This window comes from Ornithorhynchus anatinus, chromosome X3 (assembly GCF_004115215.2).
Source record: "Ornithorhynchus anatinus isolate Pmale09 chromosome X3, mOrnAna1.pri.v4, whole genome shotgun sequence".
Taxonomy (NCBI): Eukaryota; Metazoa; Chordata; class Mammalia; order Monotremata; family Ornithorhynchidae; genus Ornithorhynchus; species Ornithorhynchus anatinus.
The window spans coordinates 2,257,597-2,279,381 of record NC_041751.1 but is presented as its reverse complement, the minus strand read 5'-3'; the positions used below and the strand labels follow the sequence as shown (position 1 = coordinate 2,279,381).

Genomic DNA, 21,785 nt, shown 5'->3' with positions numbered 1-21,785 from the left:
GTTGAGCGGACGGGTACAGTGCCGTGGGGATGGGAAGGGAGAGGGGGAGGAGCAGAGGGAAAAGGGGAAAATGAGGCTTTAGCTGCGGAGAGGTAAAGGGGGGATGGCAGAGGGAGTAGAGGGGGAAGAGGAGCTCAGTCTGGGAACGCCTCTTGGAGGAGGTGATTTTTAAGTAAGGTTTTGAAGAGGGAAAGAGAATCAGTTTGGCGGAGGTGAGAAGGGAGGGCGTTCCGGGACTGTGGGAGGACGTGACCCGGGGGTCGACGGCGGGATGGGCGAGACCGAGGGACGGCGAGGAGGTGGGCGGCAGAGGAGCGGAGCGTGCGGGGTGGGCGGTAGAAAGAGAGAAGGGAGGAGAGGTAGGAAGGGGCAAGGTGACGGAGAGCCTCGAAGCCTAGAGTGAGGAGTTTTTGTTTGGAGCGGAGGTCGATAGGCAACCACTGGAGTTGTTTAAGAAGGGGAGTGACATGCCCAGATCGTTTCTGCAGGAAGATGAGCCGGGCAGCGGAGTGAAGAATAGACCGGAGCGGGGCGAGAGAGGAGGAAGGGAGGGAAGTCTGGCTTAGAGGAATAACATTTCACACCTCCTATTCCAGCTGGATTGAAACTCAATCTCTAAGGGGACGGTAAGGTGTTCGTGGCCTGGAAGCTGTATTATTTTGCTCGCGTGTTATCGAACTCACCGGCTTTCCGCCCCTTGGGGGAGAAGATAGGAGGGGCTGGCGTTAGACTGGGCTGAACGAAAAGGAGGGGTTGGGCTTGGCTGAGCTGTGATAATTGTGGTATTTGTTAAGCGCTCACTACGTTCCAAGAACTGCACCGAGCGCTGGGGGAGCTACAGAATAATCGGGTCCCACAAGGGGAGAACAGCGATCGAATCCCCATTTTGCAGAAGAGGGAACTGAGGCCCGGAGAAGTGAAGTGCGTTGCCCAAGGTGACGCAGCAGGGAAGTGGCGGGGCTAGGATTAGAACCCAGGTCCTCTGACTCCCAGGCCCACACTTTTTCATTTACCTCTGGACATTTTCCTGAAAGCAGGACCCTTTGGAGGATACTTCATTACCATGGTTTTAAAACATCATATTCTGGGTCCTTAGACAAAGTGTTGAAATTATTACTCAGTGGATGGTTTAATTTTTGCAATATTTTTGTCCCCAGATCTGTCACTTGGAAGAGAAAGGAAGAAAAAACACCCTGTAAATGGTAGCCAGTCTTCATCTCCGAAGGGATGAAGGAGCCCCAGAGGGAATGAGCTGTTTCTTCAGAGTATCGTGATATAAAGGGGTTCGGGGATCGCTTGGGATCTAGTAGGACTAGCGGGTAGAGCATAAGCCTTGGTGTCAGAAGAGACCTGAGTTCTAATCGTGCCTCCTCTTGTCTACCTTGTCTACCTCAAGTCACTTCACTTCTCTGTGCCTCAGTTACCTCATCTGTAAAGTGGGGGGGTGAAGACTGTGAGCCTCATGCGGGATGGGGGTGTCCCACCCGATTGGCTTGTATCTACCCCAGTGCTTAGTACAGTGCCTGACACATAGTAAACACTTAAATACCACAATGATTAATTATGAATTATTGACGTCTTTCCTTGGTGCCTTCCCTTTTGGCAGGGTCTGGGCCGGCCTGTTTGGAATAACAGATTTCTCTGGTGGTAATAATTGTGGCATTTGTTAGGTGCTCACTGTGTGCCAGGCACTGCACTAAGCGCTGGGGTGGATACAAGCAAATCGGGTTGGACACAGTCCCCGTCCCACGTGGGGCTCACAGTCTCAATCCCCATTTTACAGACGAGGTAACTGAGGCCCAGAGGAGTGCAGCGACTTGCCCGAGGTCATACAGTAGCAGTGTGGCTCAGTGGAAAGAGCCCGGGCTCAGGAGTCGGAGGTCATGGGTTCGAATCCCGGCTCAGCCGCTTGTCAGCTGTGTGACTCTGGGCAAGTCACTTCACTGTGCCTCAGTTACCCCATCAGTACAATGAGAATGAAGACTGGGAGCCCCACGTGGGACAACCTCCTCCCCAGTGCTTAAAACAGTGCTTCGCACGTAGTAAGCGCTTAACAAATGCCATCATTATTAAGTGGGGCAGGCAGGATTAGAACTCAGGTCCTTCTGACTCCCAGACCCGGGCTCGATCCTCTCCCCCGTGGTAACGGAGCGGCAGCTACACCGGCCGCTCTGTGGTGAGCTGAAATGGGGAAAGCGAAAGAGGAAGGACGGAAGACGCGCTCCGAAGGCGCGCCGGAGCAAAACCTCAGACCGTGTGGCATTTCTGTGGGTATGTGGGAAACGGCCGCGGAAGGCCCGCCCGAGCCAAACCTCAAACGAGGTGGCATTTCTGTGGCTACTTGGGAAACCGCTGCGGAGGAGAGAGAGAGAGGGCGAGAAGCAGCTTAGCCTAGTGGAGAGAACACGGGCCTTGGGAGTCCCCTCTAAACCCTAAGCTCGTCGTAGGCGGGGCGTGAGTCTCTCGTGTTCTCCCAACAGCTTAGTGCAGTCTTCCGCACCCACTGAGCGCTCAGTAAATACCACCGATATGACTGAGTCAGAGAAATCTGGGTTCTAATCTCAGCTCTGCCACTTGTCTGCTGGGAAAGTCACTTGACCTCTCTGTCCCTCAGTTAACGCATCTGTAAAATGGGGATGAAGACTGGGACGGGGACCACGGTCCAACCTGATTACCGTGAGCACAGTACAGTGCCTGGCACGTAGTAAACGCTCAATAAATACCATTTTCCAAAAAAAGTTAGGGGAAGGGACAGAGCATAAGGTCTGTGGGAGTCGGGAGCGTGGTGAGAATCGGGGGCTTCGGAGGGTGAGGGCTCGAGGGCGTGGGAGACACAGTAGGGAGGGAGATAGTACGGCGCTCTGCACGCGGTAAACGCTCAATAAATGTGATTGAATGAATGAAATAGGATGGGGAGATGAGACATTAGGGAAAGCGAATCTAGAAGCCGCCAGAACAGCAGGGAAAGAGTGGGTGGCTGTGGGGAGAGGGGGCAGAGCAAGCAGAAGTAAGCATTTCAGCTCTTTAGAGCAGAGCCAGAAGGATTTTCCCAGTGGAGGAGGAGTGAAGGATGTGGGAGTTGGGAAAGATTTCCAGGGGAGGTGGTTGGAAGAAAGAAGGGGTGGCCAGAGGAGCTTCTTCCAACTCTCAGGCCCCTGCCTCCCTCTCCGTTTGGGGACCGACGACCCGGTGGAAAGTGGAGGCTTAATCGATCGATCGTATTTATCGAGCGCTCGCCCCAGGCCCGTGTTCTATCCACTAGGCCACGCTGCTTCTCTTAGCCCCCAAACTTGCATCCGCTCAACATCCCTGGGCAGGAGGGAGAGGCTGGCACTCTCATCCCCATTTTACAGAGGAATAAACCGAGGTACAGAGAAGCAGAGTTACGGGGGGCCCCGTCTCCTGTGCTATTTCCTAGACCATGCCGTCCCGTTATCTCATCCTATCGGAAGTGGAGTAAGGCCATCACAATACAGGTTCACAAGCGTGACACTCGCGTAAGCGATCCGGAGTGTTTTGGATCTCTCTTTGTGGTGTGTAAGCGCTTACTATGTGTCGGGCACAGTTCTAAGCGCTGGGGTAGATACGGGTTAATGAGACTGTTCCTCGGCTTCACTCTATCAATCAGCGGTATGTACCGAGCGCTTTACTGTGTGCAGAGCACAGTACTAAGCGCCCGGGGAGCACGGTACAGCTGAGTTGATAGTCTTTGCGAGAGGGAAAATTTTCACGTGCAACCTCGGGTTCAAGGCAATGTTTAATCTATGTTTCTGAGCCAGGTAAATAATGTCACAAGCACTGCAGTGTTTTAAATTGTTTTGTCAGGGCCACCCTAAATGATTATAATAAGAGGGGCGACTTCTGGTTTGTCATTCCGGGTTCTTCATTCTCTATAGCTCCAGCGATCCTCCTCATTCATTAATTCATTCAAGCGTATTTACTGAGCGCTTACTTGGTGCAGAGCCCTGGACTAAGCGCTTGGAATGGACAATTCGGCAACAGATAGAGATAATCCCCGCCCTCCTCTTCCCCTCAATTTTGTTGTCGTGTTTTCTTTTGCCGGAGCAGGTCGTAGGTTGGGAGCGTACAGTCAACTACAGCGTTAGCTCTCCGAGGGCGGAAGTTGTCTGCGCTAATTTTTCTCTCCCGATGCTTCGTAAAGTGCTCTGCCCGCAGTAGATACCCAATAGATATTGACTGATTGCAGGCTGTCTCATTTCTGAGCCAAACCCTTTAGCTCAGCGGAGACACGGGGGGTTTCGAGGTGACCCCCGCTGTACCTGGTTCCTTTATCAGTCGATCAATCGTAGTGAGCGCTTACGGTGTGCAGAGCACTGCAGTAATCGCTTAGAGAACAATCGAACAGAATCGTTAGCTACGTTCCCTGCCCACAGGGAGCTTACGGTCTCGGAGGGAAGCAGATATTAAAATGAATTATGCCTATTCAATCATATTTGTAAGAATAATAATAACCGTGGTTTCTGTTAAACGCTTTCTATAATAATAATAATGTTGGTATCTGTTAACAATAACGTTGGTATTTGTTAAGCGCTTACTACGTGCAGAGCACTGTTCTAAGCGCTGGGGTAGACACAGGGGAATCAGGTTGCCCCACGTGGGGCTCACAGTCTTAATCCCCATTGTAATAATAATAATGTTGGTATTTGTTAAGCGCTTACTATGTGCCGAGCACTGTTCTAAGCGCTGGGGTAGACATAGGGGAATCAGGTGGTCCCACGTGGGGCTCACAGTCTTAATCCCCATTTTACAGATGAGGGAACTGAGGCACCGAGAAGTTAAGTGACTTGCCCACAGTCACACAGATAAGGTCACTGAGGCACAGAGAAGTTAAGGGACTTGCCCACAGTCACACAGCTGACAAGTGGCAGATCTGGGATTCGAACTCATGACCCCTGACTCCAAACCCCGTGCTCTTTCCACTGAGCCACGCCGCTTCTCTTTTGACCGCCTACTGCATGCAGAACACCGTACTAGGCGCCCGGGAGGGTACAACAGAACAATAAACAGACGCATTCCCCACAGTGAGCTTACAATCTAGATGGATTTTAATCTAAATAAATATGTACATATGTGCTGTGGGGCTGAGGGTGGGGTGAATGAAGGATACCAAGCAGAAGGGCGAGGGAGGAGAAGAAAGGAGGCCTTATTCCGGGAAGGCCTCTTGGAGATGGGATTTAGTTCGCGAGGATTTTTTTACAGTTAAATCTGGAGAAACAGCGCGGTGGCGTCAGATATCTGTGGGAAGGCGCAAGCACATCCTGAAATCTTCGAGGTGTGGAGTTATGCTATCCGTTCCAACAGTGTGGGCGGATCATCCACCACTCTGCTCACTGCCCTTCGGTTTAGGTACGACGCTTAGCAGAGTGTCGCTGCTCTTGGCCTCGAGGACTTCGTCGGGTCTAGGAAAGAAGGCTCGCGTCCCTCAGGGAAGACCCCTAAAATTCTCCCCGTATAATGCTTCGCACACAGTATGTGCCATTAAGTGATTGAAGGGATGGTCAGAAGCTACTCTCTGGGCTCAGTGTCCTTGTCTTCAGGTGACTGAGGATCAATGAGTCGTGAGTAAAAGTGATCACTGTGTTTTCCAACCTGCGTAATGATTCCTACTGTTGTATCTGGTGCCCAAAACAAAATACTCAGTGTTCGCTATCGTCACGAATAACAAACTTCGGGGCCATTGAAAATAATCCGAAAACCTTGGGCCACCATCTTATCTCCCCTGCTAGGGAACATGTGAGAGTCCCTTCGGGGTTAGGGTTAAATGCCCATTCTATATTCTGTGAGTCTTAAAAACACAGCAGTGGAAATTATACATCTACACGGGGCGAAGAGGCTCATTCTGAAACTCCCGTTACAAAGTTACCACTGTCGGAAGGTAGTGCGGTGCTGTGGGAAGTGGAGATCTGGGTTTGAATCCTGACTCTGCCATTTACCTCCCGTGCGATCTCGGACGAGTCGTTGAACTTACCTGCGATTGGGGATTTTCGTTGACCTGCCGATACGCCAACGGTGTTCTTCTTCGTAGAGGGTTTTGCGAGCAGTTCTTAACTGACTTTCTCTGCCTCCATCTTTATCATTCGGGGTCTCGGGGGCGTGTTCTATGCGGTTGTACCGAAGGGAAAATATGTTTGCGACGGGATTCCCAAGCGTTTCACGTGGCTTATTGTAACAGAGAGCGGGGAGAGCTTAGAACACTAGCCTTATGCCGACTCTTCCCCCAAATGAACAAATGTCTTATGCCCGTCGAGTCGTTTCCGACCCATAGCGACACCACGGACACATCCCTCCCAGAACGCCCCCGCTCTCCATCTGCGATCCTTCTGGTAGTGGATGCAGAGAGTTTTCTTGGTAAAAGTCCAAAAGCGGTTTACCATCGCCGTCTTCCGCGCGGTAAACTCGAGTCTCCGCCCTCGACTCTCTCCCGTGTCGACGCGGCCCGGCACGGGTGAGTTTTGCCTCGTGGCCGACGGCCTGCCACTCGCGCTAGCCACTGCCCGGGCTAGGAATGGACTGGACAGGCTCTGCTTGACTCTCCCTCCCACAGCCGAGACTGGTAGAGGACTGGAAACTCTCCAGGTGCCACCCTGAGAGGCAATTTAACAAATACCGTAATAATAACATTAAAATAAGAGAAGCCAGTGCAGTTTTTTTAATACTATTTGTTAAATGCTTACTATCTGCCAAGCAGTAGTCTAAGCGCTGGGGTAGATACGAGCTAATCAGTTTGGACACAGTCCCTGTCCCGCATGGGGCTCACGCTCTGAATCCCCATTTTACAGATGAGGTTACTGAGGCCCAGAGAAGTAAAGTGACTTGCCCAAGGTCACACGGCGGGCAAGTGGCGGAGCCGGGATTAGAACCCAGGTCCTTCTGACTCCCGGGCCCGGATCTATCCACTAGGCCACGCTGCCCTCCCTAGCTGCTGGGTGACCTCGTTATGGTCAGAGAACCTGTCTACCAACTCTGCTCTGTTTTTCTCTCCCCACAACGCTCAGTTCGGTGCTCTGCACGCAGTGAGCGCTCGATAAATCCGATGGATCGATTCCGCAACCGGGTGGCGTAGAGCCTCCGGGGACGGGAGGAGGCTGGGATTCTGGGTTGGCGACTTTTGTTTTTCTTACCTTCTGCTGCTGCTGTGTTGTTTCGCTGGATCTAATGAACTGAGCTGATGAGAACCAGATTTCACATCTCCCACACTGAGCGGCTGTTTCAACGGCGAAGAACATTCGTTCACATTCTCAGGGCATCTGGACATACCTCTTTGGAAGGCACCCAGAAGGCTGCGGTTTGTTTGTGCCGGGGCACACAATGACATGGATTTGATAACGGCCCCGCTCCCAAGTTTCTGAAATAACCAGGGATCGCTACCCGTGTCGGTTGCTCTGCCGTGTGTCCTTGGGAGAGCCACGTGGTAATAATTGTGATATTTGTTAAGCACTTATTATATGCCAAGCACTGATAATCAGGTTGGAAACGGTCCCCGTCCTACGTGGGGCTCGCCGTCTTAATCCCCATTTTACAGACGAGGGAACAGCGGCCCAGAGAATGTTGGTATTTGTTAAGCGCTCACTATGTTCTAAGCGCTGGGATAGATACAGGATCATCAGGTCGTCCCATTTTGCAGATGAGGTCACTGAGGCACAGAGAAGTGAAGCGACTTGCCCACAGTCACCCAGCTGCCGAGTGGCAGAGCCGGGATTCGAACCCATGACCTCTGACTCCCAAGCCCGGGCTCTTTCCACTTGGCCACGCTGCTTCACTTCATCGCTCTGTGCCTCGGTTTACTCATCTATCAGTATTGTATTCTCCCGATCTCTTAGTACGGTGCTCAGCACACAGGAAGCGTTCAGTAAATACTATCGATAAGCGGGGATGAGTTGTTTTTCTATTTCAGGGAGGCTATTCAACAGCTGTACTGGCTGGGGGCGTCCAGCCAGAGGAAAGGTTGGGGTTATTTACGTGGTAACAGGTCGGCTGGACACCCTCACCCCTCTCCAAACCAGATTCCCCAATTTCATTCAATCGTATTTATTGAGCGCTTACTGTGTGCAGAGCACTGTACTGAGCGCTTGGAAAGTACAGTCTGAGGGTGCCTTTGAAGTATCTGCTTCTCATCTCCCCGTTTGCCCTTCAAGGCATCCGGAGTTCGCACCTACTTGAGCTTCTCTGAAAGCACTGAAAATGAACGCGAACTCATTCATTCGTTCAATCGCATTTATTGAGCGCTTACTATGGGCAGAGCGCTGTACTTGAGGGGGAAGTCGAAGGAAATAGGAGGTGGGCAGGTCACTTCACTTCTCTGTGCCTCAGTTCCTCATCTGTAAAATGGGGATTAAGACTTTGAGGCCAAGGTGGGACAGGGACTGCCTCCAACCTGATTAACTTGCACGTAACCCAGCCGGCGCTCAGTATAGTGCCTGGCACTCATAGCGATATATGGATCTATTTTCTCCAGAACGCCCTGCCTTCTGCCATCGTCCGCAACCTTGCTAACGGTTCTTCCGTTATGGTTCTTATGGTTTCTGTCCATCTAGCTGTCGGTCTCCCTCTTCCACGTTTTCCCTGGACTTTTTCTAGCATTAGTGTCTTCTCCGGAGAATTAGTTCTCCTCAATATGTGTCCAGAGAATGCTAATCGAAGTCGTCATTGGGCCTTCCAAAGACCACATTGGCTTTATTTGCTCCCAAATCCTTTTTTGTGTTTTTTCCGGCGGTCCGTGGTATCCGCAGAAGTCTTCGACACCGCGTTTCGAAAGAGCCGATGCTCTTACTGTTCTATTTTTTCACCGTCCAGCTTTTGGATCCATACATTGTCACCGGAAACACCACAGAATTGTCGATTTATATTTTTGTGGCAATTGTTAGATCAGCACATGATTTTTTTTTTTTCCAGGCTCTTCATAGCAAATATTCCCAATATTAATCTTGGGCGTATTTCTCGATAACTAATTCCTTTATTATTAAGCTTAACACATCCCTTAAAAAAATTGTATTGAGCACTTACTGTGTACAGAGGACTGTATTAAGCGCTTGGGAGAGTCATCAGTCGGGAAGCAGCGTGGCTCAGTAGAAAGAGCCCGGGTTTAGGAGTCAGAGGTCATGGGTTTGAATCCCGGGTCTGCCGCTTGGCAGCTGTGTGAACTGTGGGCAAGTCACTTAACTTTTCTGTGCCTCAGTTACCTCATCTGTAAAGTGGGGATTAAGACCGTGAGCTTCACGTGGGACAATCTGACCCTCCCCCAGCGCTTAGAACAGTGCTCCGCACATAGTAAGCACTTAACAAATACCGACATTATTATTATTTTTTGAGCATTTACTAATGCGCAGGGCACTGTGCTAAGCACTGAAGGCAGTACAGTATAACAGAGGTGGTAGATCCATCCCCTGCCCACAAGGAGCTTACAGAATGCGGGCTGAAAACCCGCCTTCTGGGAAAACCGACCGATTTGGCAAACAGTTCCGTAATTGCTGCTTCCGGCCCTCCCCGGCTCTGGGTGGAGCAAGCTGTACCGGAGCTGGATAGCGGACCGTGGGAATAGCAGAGGCAGGGAAAAATCTTCCTCTTTTGGAGGGTGACTGACTCTGAGGTAAGCGAGAGGCGAGACTTTGCTCAGCGTTTGTATCAGAATAAAGGCTGGCAGACCTTGGGCCCAGAACGGGGTCCAAACCTCAGCTTGGGCTGGATGCCTCACCTCTCCGTCCTCCCTCCCTTGGGTGTTTTGGTTTTTCTTTTTATGGAATTTTAATGGAATTTTTTTTAAGCACTTCCTATGTACCAGACACTTAAGCGCTGGAGAAGATACAAGGATCATGTAGAAGCAGCATGGCTTAGAGCACAGGCTTGGGAGTCAGCAGGTCATGGGCTCTAATTCTCATGGGCTCTAATTCTGACCACCACTAATCTGCGGCGAGACCTTGGGCAAGTCACTTCACTTCTCTGTACCGCATCTGGAAAATGGGGATCGAGACTGTGAGCTCCACGTGGGACAGGGACTTGCCCAACCCGATTTGCTTGTATCCGCTCCAGCGCTTAGTACAGTGCCTGGCACACAGTAAACGCTTAACAAATACCACAGTTATTATTATTATCCAGACTAATCAGGGCGGACACCGTCCGTGTCCCACAGGGGGCTCGCGGTCTTACTCCCCGTTTTACAGATAAAGGAACTGAGGCACAGAGATGTGAAGCGACTTGCTCAGGGTCCCACTGCAGATAAGTGGCGGAGCCGGGATTAGAACCCAGGTCCTTCTCACTCCCAGGCCCCGGGCTCTATCCACTAGGTCACTCCGCTTCTGTTTGGGGTTGTTGGCCAGCTTCAACTGATAACACTGTGGGAATGTGCCAGAGGTGTCCAGGCGAGCTTCTGCAATGGGCCGTACAGTGCTCTGCTCATAGTAAGCGCTCAATAAATACTATTGAATACGAAGAGAGGCAGCGTTGCCTAGTGCAAAAAGTATGGATCTGGCCTCTACTCCCAGCTTCACCGCTTTCTGCTGTGTGACCTTGGGTGAGTCGCTTCACCTCCCCGTACCTCGGTGACCTCATCTGTAAATCGGCGATTAAGACCGTGAGCCCCGTGTGGAACAGGGACTGTGGCTACTGCAGCGCCTAGTACAGTGCCTGGCACATAGTAAGCACTTAACAGATATCATTTTAAAATAAAGAGGTGCAAGAATGCCCTGATGGAACCCCAGTGCCTCTTCAGGTTAGGGAGGAGAGGGGAGAGAAGGTGGATTGGAGCCGGGGGAAGCTTTGCTTCTGTGATCTCCTCTGTCTTCCTCCCCGCCTTGACGACACCCCCACCATCTCCAGCCAGATCCCGAGTTTCTCTCCCCCACCCCAACAGCAGCCCTGTCGTGTCCGCGGAACCCCACAATCCTGAGAGTTCAAAAAAGGCCCCTGGGGGCTCCAGCTGAATAGTTTTTTTCCTCATCAGACCTATAAGACTCGCCTCAGGTGGTGAGTTTTTGTAGCCAGTGGGCTAAGTCTCCAACTTAGGCCTTGCGAATGATTCCTCTCCCTCTCCATCTCTCCCTTCCCCAGCGAAATGGCCGACAACCGAGCCAAGGCCCCAAAAGCGGCCAACCAGACACCCCCTAAATCTCCGGGGGACCCGGGCAGGGACAAGGAGGCCAAAAGGCTCTCGCTCGAATCCGACAACCCCAGCGAAGGAGCGGCGGCTTCGGAGCTGAGGGACCTGGAAGAGGCCTTCCGGAAGTTCGCCGTCCACGGAGACACCAGGGCCACGGGGAGAGAGATGCACGGCAAGAACTGGTCGAAGCTCTGCAAGGACTGCCACGTGATCGACGGGAAGAACGTCACCACCACCGACGTGGACATCGTCTTCAGCAAAATCAAGTAAGCCGTCCCTTTCGTCCGAGCCGTCAGAGACGCGGCCCGTCCTAGCGGAGCCGGGCTCCCGAGGTGGAACTCGACCCGCTTTCTCTCGCGGTTATCGGTCTGTTTTCCACTGCTGGCGGCAGCTCTTGAAACTCTAGTCGCGTCCTTGAGAAGAAGAGAGGGGTCACCTCCGTGAACCTGTGTGGCTTAGAATGCTTTCGGTGCTTCTTGGGCCAGCAGGCGGTCAGTCGATCATACTTATAGAGCGCTTACTCTGTGCAGGGCATTGTACTAAGCGCTAGGAAGAGGACGATGCAGCAATAAAGAGAGACATTCCTTGCCCACAGCGAGCTGACAGTCTAGGGGGGATATTCATAGAAATAAAGAAATTACAGACGTGGACATAAGTACCGTGGGGCTGGGAGCGGGGATGAATAAAGGGAGCGAGGCAGGGAGATGCAGAAGGGAGGGGGAGAAGAGGAAAGGAGGGCTTAAGCAGGGAAGGCCCCTTGGAAATGGGCCTTCAATCAGGTTTTGACGATGGATCGTCTGTCGGATATGAGAAGGGAGGGTGCTCCAGGTCAGAGGCAGGATGTGGGCGAGAGGTTGACGGCGAGAGAGACAAGATACCCCCATGGAGGGGATGGTGGAGATGGGACCAGGACTCTGAGCCTGCGGCTCTCAGTTGAGGCCAGCGGGCAAACGTTAGAGGTAGAGCTGGAAGCCAGGAACTCCACCCCGGCTCCCCAGTTGTTGTTTCTGAAGCCCCCGGGTCTCATCCGCCAGCCTCGTCCTTGCGCCACTGTGACTGGATTTTCAGGTCTCTGCCACTGGGGGAGATTTTTCGGGCCGGAATGTAGCATCTGTAGACGCATCTGTGTTTGGGGGATTAGCAGGAAACGATCACCTAGACAGAAACAATTGGTTTTTCCTTCCAAGTCTGTCTCTCTCATCAGCGTGAGCGTCTCCTGAACCCTACCCCAGAGTTCCTGGTGGTGGGGGAAAGAGGAGGGGAGGGAGACAAAGGCCGAGGTCTCTATTCAAAGCTGCGCCGTGCCGACAAAATCATCTGCCTGTTTCCTAACCCCTGCTACTTCTGGATCATTTTCTATCCAAGATGTTCCTTTGGGGGGATTTTTTTTTTTAAAGGAACAGCAGGGTCTAGGGGCTTTTCTTTTCTCCTTTATTGATCATCCCAGGTGCTTCTGGGAGTGAACTCTGGGGCCGTGGGTGGTAATTGGGCAGAAGCAGGGTGAATCCAGGTGGGGAAGAGCTACATCCAGGGAAACCCTGGACACTGGTTCTTCTACGGCTTGGGTTGGAGACCCTACGGGACCCCTGACTAAGGCCTCTTTTCCTTTTCTACCGATCCCTTTTGCGTCACCCTGACTTGCTCCCTCTAGTCATCCCCCGCCCCTCAGCTCCAGAACCCTTATGTCTGTGTCTGTCATTGATTTCTATTAATATCCGTCTCCCCCTCTAAACTGTCAGTTCACCGTGGGCAGGGAATATTCATTCATTGTCGTATTTATTGCGCTTACTGTGTGCAGAGCACTGTACTAAGCGCTTGGAAAGTACAATTCAGCAACAAAGAGAGACAATCCCTGCCCACAACCGGCCTCACAGTCTGGAAGGGGGGAGACAGACCTCAAAACAAGTAAACAGGCATCAGTAGCATCATTATCAATAAGTAGAATTATAGATATATGCACATTAGTAAATAGAATTATAAATATGTACCTATATACACAAGTGCTGTGGGGTAGGGAGGGGGTGAAAAGCAAAGGGAGCAGGTCGGGGCAATGGGGAGGGGAGCGGGAGCAGAGGAAAAGGGGGGCTGAGTCTGGAAAAGCCTTAGTTCTGAAAATGCCTTTCCAGGATATGGACCCCATTTGTCTCTCCTCTCCCCACCTACAGTCTCCCATCTCCTTCCACACCACTTGAGCACTTAAATTCCCGCAAGTTGTGCAAATCTCAGATGTGCATATCTTTGTTACTCTATTGCTCCCCTTACATATAATATCTCTTAGGGTCTGTTTTCCCCGCTACATTATAATCAATCCATCAATGGTATTTAGTGAGCACTTACTGTGCGCAGAGCACTGTACCGTAAGCTCCTTGAAGGCAGGGATCTGGTGTCTCCAACTCGACCGTACTCTTCCAAGTGCCTTGTCAGTGCTCTGCGCCCGGCAGGTGCTCAGTAAATGCTGTTGATTGACAAATCGATTTTCCCTGAAGACCAAGCCCCCAGCTGGGACTTCTTCTTGCTTTCCCTACTCCCGGTTCACTCACGTGGAGATGCTCACAGCTTCTCCGGAGCCAGCCAGCCCAAGGAAAGTAGGTCAGCTGGATTTAGCATGCGAGGGAGGACTCTGAGGGAAAAGAGATCCACTTGGGCCTCTCTCATTCCTCCTTCTCCCCCACCTCCTCCTCATCCTCCTTCTGGTGGCTGGTGGTGTTTCTTAAGGCACCGAAGAGTGAGATGGGCAGAGACTCCATCTTCTAAGGTTGAGGAGGGGAGATTTCGTCGTTTATCAAAGATCTCTGAGCTTCTCAAAAGGGCTGTACTTTCTCGGGCATCGGGAGAGAGGCTGTAGAAGGGAGTTCGGGGCCTGAGGAAGAATCCACCGCAAGACTCCGCTGCTTCTTATCCACTGTCCCCGGTGTCACTGTCTTTACTTTGGAGGTGGTTTGGCCCCCAGGCGCGGTGTCAAAACTGCCGTTTTTAGAAATGAAAAATCCGCCTGTTTCGCTAAGAGCCCTTGGAGGCCCAGCAAGACTTCGGGTGCAGACTACACCTAGCCGGAATGTGGGAGTCATTGTGGAAGCTCCTGGGACTGCCGGGGCTCGTTGCCGCGGGCAGGGGAGGCTGCCGGGGCTCGTCGCCCACCCAACCCGTTCCCCGGCCACCCAAGAGTCCTGGGGCCAGTCACGTCCGACACCACCAGAAACAGGAAGGGAGCGGGAAGAAGCTTAGTGGAGCGGAGATCCTCTGAGCCGACACAGGCCCCGACTCTATGGAAGACGACAGCAGGACGAGAGCTTTCAAGTCACGGTCGACCCGGGCCTCTGGGACACATGGGAAAACACACCATTTGGGGCTGTGGGAGGCGGGGGAAGTGAATCCGGAGTTCCTCGGGTCCCTCCGGACAAACAGTAAAACCGTGACTCGGAAGGTGATGTTTGTTCTTTCCCATTGTGGGGGAGCAAGAGATCCGGGAAGAACGGCTGGGATCAACCTCGGCTCTCCCGGCATTCCCACACGTTGCTTTGGGAACATCCATTTCTTTGTTTATTGGGGTCGGCGGCAACTGCTCCGCGGAATTCGATACAGATGGACTTGCCCTCCACAGCTGCACTTGTTGGCCATAGTTAATGCGGTAACAATAATAGCCGCGATATAAATACCTTTGCCCTGATTTCAGGAACACGATCATTAGCTTCACGAGGAAATTGTTTTAAGTGCTGCCATAAAATTGCTAATTCTCTGACATTGCCCTGAAGAAAAAAAAAATCAAAATATTTCTGTTTATACTGGCACGTTTCTATGGTTGCAGGCGGACCCGGGTGACGTCATGACTTGGATCTCAACGAGCATTTATTTAGGTAGTTGTCGCCATGGAAACATTTGTTTGTTTTGATGTTACCATGTGTTAAATTTTAAACAAATTTTTGTGGTTATACGCTAGATTTTTATTGAAGACTACTGTTAACCTAGATAAGTATCACCCCTCCTCCTCGCCCCCTCCCAAGAGAGAAAAATGCTGAAATGTTGGGCAGGAGAGAGCAATCAAAACCTCAGTTATGTTCCTAAGCAAGAGTAATTGGGGAGAGCTTGAAAAAAAATGCAGATTGTTTGGCTGTGGCGGTTGGTTTTGAGTTTTGCAGAGAAGAGAAACCCCTCCCTACCGCCACCTCCCTCACAAGATTTTGCAAGAAAGCCCGCAGTTTGCTCGTTTCTTGTAGTCTGGAAGGCTACTCACAACCGGAGGAGCTTCTCGAAGAATCACTTGCACAGTTTGGCCTTCCTTTTCTCCCTCTTACTGCCCCTTCCCCGAGTCCGGGGAGGCGGAGAGCGAAGAGCTTCTTCTGGGCCCGGTGGTGAGGCCCCCTGTGATTTCATCTCGGCCGAAGCCCAGGGGAGGCAACGGAGGAAGGGGGAGACCAACTAAGTTGGCCACTGAGGTGACCGAGAGATGGAGGGACGAGGCAGAGCCGGAGAGTCCGACCCTCTCCCTCCTTTTTCCGTCTGCCTTCTCTTCGTCCGGTCGCTCTCGCCATCCTCCATCAGACCGGAGGAGACCGAGGCTCCGGTTTCTGGTCTCCGACGGTGGCACTTAATAAGAATCCTCGTGGTGCTTGTTAAGCACTGCGCTGAACGCTGGGGTAGATGCGGTACGATCGGATCAGACGCGGTCTCTGTCCCACCGGCGGATCGCGGTCTCAGCGGGCCGGAGAGTAGGTATTGAATCCCCGGTTTACAGATGAGGAAGCGGAGGGAGCGGACATCTTTAAAATGGGGATTGAGACTGTGAGCCCCATGTGGGATGTGGACCGTGGCCCATCTGATTTCCTTGTTTCTACCCCAGTGCTTAGAATGGTGCCTGGCACGTAGTAAGCGCTTAACAAATGCTATAAAAAAGAAAACCAGCACTAACTGATCGGTTGACGCGTGCGCCGCCGGCTGAGCCGGGAATTGACCGAGGAGAGCTGCCATTCGGAGAGCTGGCAGGCCTGGGCTTCCCCTGAGGGTTGCCGCAAGCCCCCCGGGGTGGCAGTGAGGTGAGGGGGCGGGAGGGAGGGGGGGAAGCCTGGGTGGTCCTGCACTGGGATGGGGATCGATCGATCTTATTTATTGAGCCCTTCCTCTGTGCAGGGCACTCTTGGGCGACTGAAAGCTCATTGCGGGCTGGGAATGTGTCTGTCTATTGTGGTATTATTCTCTCCCAAGCGCTTAGTACAGTGCTCTGCACACAGTAAGTGTGTAATAAATACGATCGAACGAATACAACACGGTATAACGGACACACTCCCTGCCTACAGTGGCAGAAATAGACAAAGTGATGTCGGGCTGGGAGCCGGGGGATGAATAAAGGGAGCGAGTCAGAGCCACGCAGAAGGGAGTGGGAAAAGAGGAAAAGGGGATTTAGGGAGGGCCTCTTGGTGGAGATGTGACTTCAGAAAGGCTTTGAAGTGGGGTAGAGTAACGGTCTGCAGCTCGGTGTGTGTGCGAACAACAGCAAAATTATACAACTGTGTGTGAACCTATGGGTCCCTCCCCACTGAAAACTGGTCATTCCATCGAATTTCTGTTGACACCTGAGGTCTGGGTTCATTAAGCATCTCTCCTTACCTTTTCTAGCCCGAGCACCAAACCGGCTCTAAAAAGCAGTTGTTCGAGCAAAGTGGTCAGTAGTATCCGCTCTGCGAATTAGGCGATACGATAACAATGATTGCATTTAAGTGCTTACTATATGCCAAGCACTGTACTAAGCACTGGGATAGATACGGGATAATCGGGTCCCACAGGGGACTCACAGTCTAAGTAGGAGAAAGGAAGGTACCAAATCCCCGTTCTGCAGAAGAGGGAGCGGGGACGCAGAGAAGTTAAATGACTTGCCCAAGGTCACACAGCCAGGTAGAGCTGGGATTAGAACTCGGGCCTTCTGACTCCCTGGAGGTGTAGAGGTCCCCCAAATCTCCCCTCGCTTCCTCCCGCTGTGCTCGAAAGGTCGGCTCTTTTCTAGCCTCCGCGGTGCTGCAGCCCGGGGCTCGGAGAGGCCGCCGTCTGACCTGAAGCTCGTTTGGAGGAGGCGTTCAGCGATGTGGGCACAGTGAGGACTGGCACCGGCTGCACATCGATGCCCAGGTGGCAGCCGGCTGCCTGGCAACCCGCAGCCTAGCAACCCGCTGCCTAGCAACCCTCTACCTAGCAGCCCACCTCCTTCAGAATTTTTTAAAAATAGTATTCTTAAGCATTTACTCTATGCCAGCTTCTGTACTAAGCGCTGGGGGAGATGCAGATTAATCAGATTAAATCCAGTCTCTGTCCCAAGGCTCACATCTCCATCCCCATTTTACCGATGGTGTCACCGAGGCACAGAGAAGTGGAGTGACTTCAATCAATTGATCGGTGATATTTATCGACACGAAGAAGTGAAGTGACTTCACTCAACTGATCGGTGATATTTACTGACACAGAGAAGTGGAGTGACTTCACTCAATTGATGGGTGATATTTATCGACACAGAGAAGTGGAGTGACTTCACTCAATTGATCGGTGATATTTATTGACACAGAGAAGTGGAGTGATTTCAATCTATTGATCAGTGATATTTATTGAATGCTCCCTGTATTGAGGGCCCTCTACGAAGGATTTGGGGGAATACAACAGAATCAACAGTTCCCGGCGCCCGTAACGACCTTACAATCTAGAGGGGGTGACAGACTTGCCCAAGGTCACACAGCAGACATCCTCATCAGGGTTACCCAGATTTAGAAAGCAGCGGGCGAGTCCCTTCTCCCCGTTGGCATCAGGGTGCCGGGGCGGGAACCGTGCCAGGCTGCCGGGAAGTCCGGATGGGGCCGGGAGACCGGGCTCTGTGAGCTCCCGGGCCGAGCTCTGTCTGCTCTCCAAGCCGTTCAGCACCGTGTCAGCCTCAGGGTCGAGTCTAGTCAGTCAGTGGTATTTATTGAGCGCTTACTGTGTGCAGAGCACTGGTCTAAGCTCTTGGGAGAGGACAGTAATAATAATAATAATGTTGGTATTTGTTAAGCGCTTACTATGTGCCGAGCACTGTTCTAAGCGCTGGGGTAGACACAGGGGAATCAGGATGTCCCACGTGGGGCCTCTCAGTCTCAATCCCCATTTGACAGATGAGGTCACTGAGGCACAGAGAAGTTAAGTGACTCGCCCACAGTCACACAGCTGACAAGTGGCAGAGCCGGGATTCGAACTCATGACCTCTGACTCCAAAGCCCGTGCTCTTTCCACTGAGCCACGCTGCTTCTCTAAGAATGTGTCAGTAGAACAGACACATTCCCTGCCCGCAACAAGCTGGCAGTCTAGAGACAGCCTGGAGTCTGGCTTGGTCCACCCTGGAGGTGTTCATTTGTTTGTTCAGTCGTATTTATTGAGCGCTCGCTGTAATTATAATAAATGATAATTTGGGTATTTGTTCAACGCTACGTGCCAAGCACTGTTCCAAGCGCTGGGTAGATACAAGGTAATCAGCTTGTCCCACGTGGGGCTCACAGTCTTAATCCTCATTTTCCAGATGAGGTAACTGAGGCACAGAGAAGTTAAGTGACTTGCCCAAAGGCGGAGCCGGGATTAGAACCCACGACCTCCGACTCCCGCGCCCGCGCCCTTTCCACTGAGTCACGCTGCTTCTCTCTGCACTGTGGGCAGAGCACTGCACTAAGCACTTGGGAGAATGCGCTATAACAATATATAGACACACTCCCCGCCCACGACGAGCTCACGGTCTAGAGAAGGAGACAGACATTAATATACGTAAGTAGATGAAAGTGTTTGGGAGAGTACAGTGGAACGATAAATAGATAAATTCCCTGGCCACAACGAGCTCACAGTCTAGAGGGGGAGACGGGATATTAAGAGAAGCAGCGTGGCTCAGTGGAAAGAGCACGGGCTTTGCAGTCGGGGGTCATGGGTTCGAGTCCCAGCTCTGCCACTTGTCAGCTGGGTGACTGTGGGCAAGTCACTTCACTTCTCTGGGCCTCAGTTACCTCATCTGTCAAATGGGGATGAAGACTGTGAGCCCCACGTGGGACGACCTGATTCCCCTGTGTCTACCCCAGCGCTTAGGACGGTGCTGTGCACATAATAAGCGCTTAACAAATACCAACGTTATCAAGTATGTAAATATTCTTATAAATAAATATGATGCACAGTTGTAGGAGATTGCCCCTAGGGAAGCTGTCAGGCCAGCCCAGAATGAGCGATCCGTCGAGGACTTCCCTTTCTGTCCCTCCCTTTCCCCGTCGTCCCCCTCCCCGGACCCTCTCCGGGCTGCCCATTTGGCTGGATGGGGGGTCCCCGTGTCTCGCACCCGGATCTCCGTCTTAGGGCCCGGCCGAGAGTTGTCCCGGCCTTTCCGGGCTTGCGTCTCCATGCCTCGGCGAGGGCCTCTCTGCCGGGTGACCTTGAGCAAGTCGCTTCTCTGGGTCTCAGTTGCCTCGTCCTGTCAAATGGGGATCGGTCGGGCCCCGGCTCTCCTCCCTTCTGAGGAGAAGAGAGGGGCCCGGCCCCGAGCGTCCAGGTGGGCCGGGCGTCTGGGGGCAGGACCCTGAAGCCGTGTTCTCTGCTTGGCGGACAGGGGCAAATCCTGCAGGACGATTACGTTCGACCAGTTCAAGGAAGCCCTCGAGGAGCTCTCCAAGAAGCGGTTCAAGGAGAAGGACGGCGAGGAAGCGGTCCGAGAGATGCACCGACTCATCGAAGGAAAAGCCCCCATCATATCCGGAGTGACGGTAGGGGGGATGATGATAATGTTGGTATTTGTTAAGCGCTTACTACGTGCAGGACACCGTTCTAAGCGCTGGGGGAGACACAGGGGAATCGGGTTGTCCCACGTGGGGCTCACAGTCTCGATCCCCATTTTACAGATGAATTTTACAGATGATCCCCATTTTACAGATCCCGGGGGGGATCTGGGAACCCGGCTACGGCTCCATCTCCCCGGGCTGGGGTCGGCGCCTGCTGAAGGGGAACCGAGGCCGGCCGGGGGGCCGAGTCAGGAGCGGGGGAATGGGCTCACGGGGCCTTGTAGGATGGAAATATCTCTCCTTTCTGAATAATCCTAATAATGTCGGTATTTGTTAAGCGCTGACTATGTGCCGAGCACCGTTCCGAGCGCTGGGGTAGATACAGGGTCATCGGGTTGTCCCGCGTGAGGCTCACAATCTTAATCCCCATTTTACAGATGAGGGAACTGAGGCACCGAGAAGTTAAGTGACTTGCCCGAGGTCACACAGCTGACAGGTGGCGGAGCTGAATCCCCTGATCAGCCGAATCCCCTGTCAATTAGATGGTACTAGTTATTTTTATATTTTACATCTGTTAAGCGCTTCCTATGTGCCAGGTACTGTACTGAGTGCTGGGGTGGATATCAATCAGGTTGGACACAGCCTCTATCCCACATCATGATGATTAATTAATTATTGCATTTAAGCGCTTACTATGTGCCAGGCACTGTACTGAGTGCTGGGCTAGAGACGAATTAATCCGGTTGGACACAGTCCCTGTCCCACATCATGATAATAATAATGGTATTTAAGTGCTTACCGTGTGCCGGGCACCGACCCGAGTGCTGGGATAGATATGAATTCATAATAATTACGGGATTTATTAAGTGCTTTCTATGTGCCAGGCACTGTACTAAGTGCTGGATTCATTCAGTTGTATTTATTGAGCGCTTACTGTGTGCGGAGCACTGGACTAAGCGGTTGGAAAGTACAATTCGGCACCAGATAGAGACCATCCCTACCCAACAACAGGCTCACAGACGGGAAGGGGGAAGACAGACAACAAAGCAAAACTAATATAGTGGTATTTGTTAAGTGCTTACTATGTGCCGAGCACCGTTCTAAGCGCTGGGGTAGACACAGGGGAATCAGGTTGTCCCACGTGGGGCTCACAATCTTCATCCCCGTTTTACAGATGGGATAGCTGAGGCACAGAGAAGTGAAGTGACTTGCCCACAGTCACACAGCTGACAAGTGGCAGAGCTGGGATTCGAACTCATGACCTCTGACTCCAAAGCCCATGCTCTTTCCACTGAGCCACGCTGCTTCTCTAAACTAGTAGACAGGCATCAGGTCGGACACAGTCCCTGTCCCACATAATGATAATTATGGTATTTAAGGGTTTATTCTATGGCAGGGACTGCACTAAGCGCTGGGCTAGATACAAATTAATCAGGTTAGACACAGTCCCTGTCCCACGTGGGGCTCGCAGTCTCAATCCCCATTTTACAGAAGAGGCAACTGAGGCCCAGAGAAGTGAAGTACCTTGCCCGAGGTCACACGGCAGGCAAGTGATGGAGGTGGGATTAGAACCCACGGCCTTCTGACTCCCAGGCCCCTGCTCTATCCACTGCACCAATTCATTCGTTCGGTCAGTCGTATTCATTGAGTGCTAACTGTGTGCAGAGCACTGTACTGAGCACTTGGAAAGTACAATTAGCCATAAAGAGAGACAATCCCTGCCCACACTGGGCAGCATTTACGACAATATCTGTAATTTATTTAACAATAATAATAATAATAATAATGTTGGTATTTGTTAAGCGCTTACTATGTGCAGAGCACTGTTCTAAGCGCTGGGGTAGATATACGGGGTCAACAGGTTGTCCCACGTGAGGCTCACAGTCTTCATCCCCATTTGACAGATGAGGTAACTG

The 21,785-nt window shown here is 52.0% G+C and overlaps 1 protein-coding gene across 2 annotated transcripts in view; it reads left to right on the top strand.

Annotated features, from left to right (window-relative positions):
• The window catches only part of LOC100073989 (tubulin polymerization promoting protein), a 36,324-nt gene that overhangs the window by 8,184 nt on the left and 6,355 nt on the right, over positions 1–21,785 (top strand). For both annotated transcript variants that reach the window (XM_029053838.2, XM_001505606.5), the window contains exons 2-3: positions 11,065–11,379; positions 19,701–19,854. In XM_029053838.2, coding sequence (XP_028909671.1) covers positions 11,069–11,379; positions 19,701–19,854 — 465 coding nt within the window. In that variant the 5' untranslated portion in view covers positions 11,065–11,068. The remainder of the gene's footprint in view (positions 1–11,064; positions 11,380–19,700; positions 19,855–21,785) is intronic.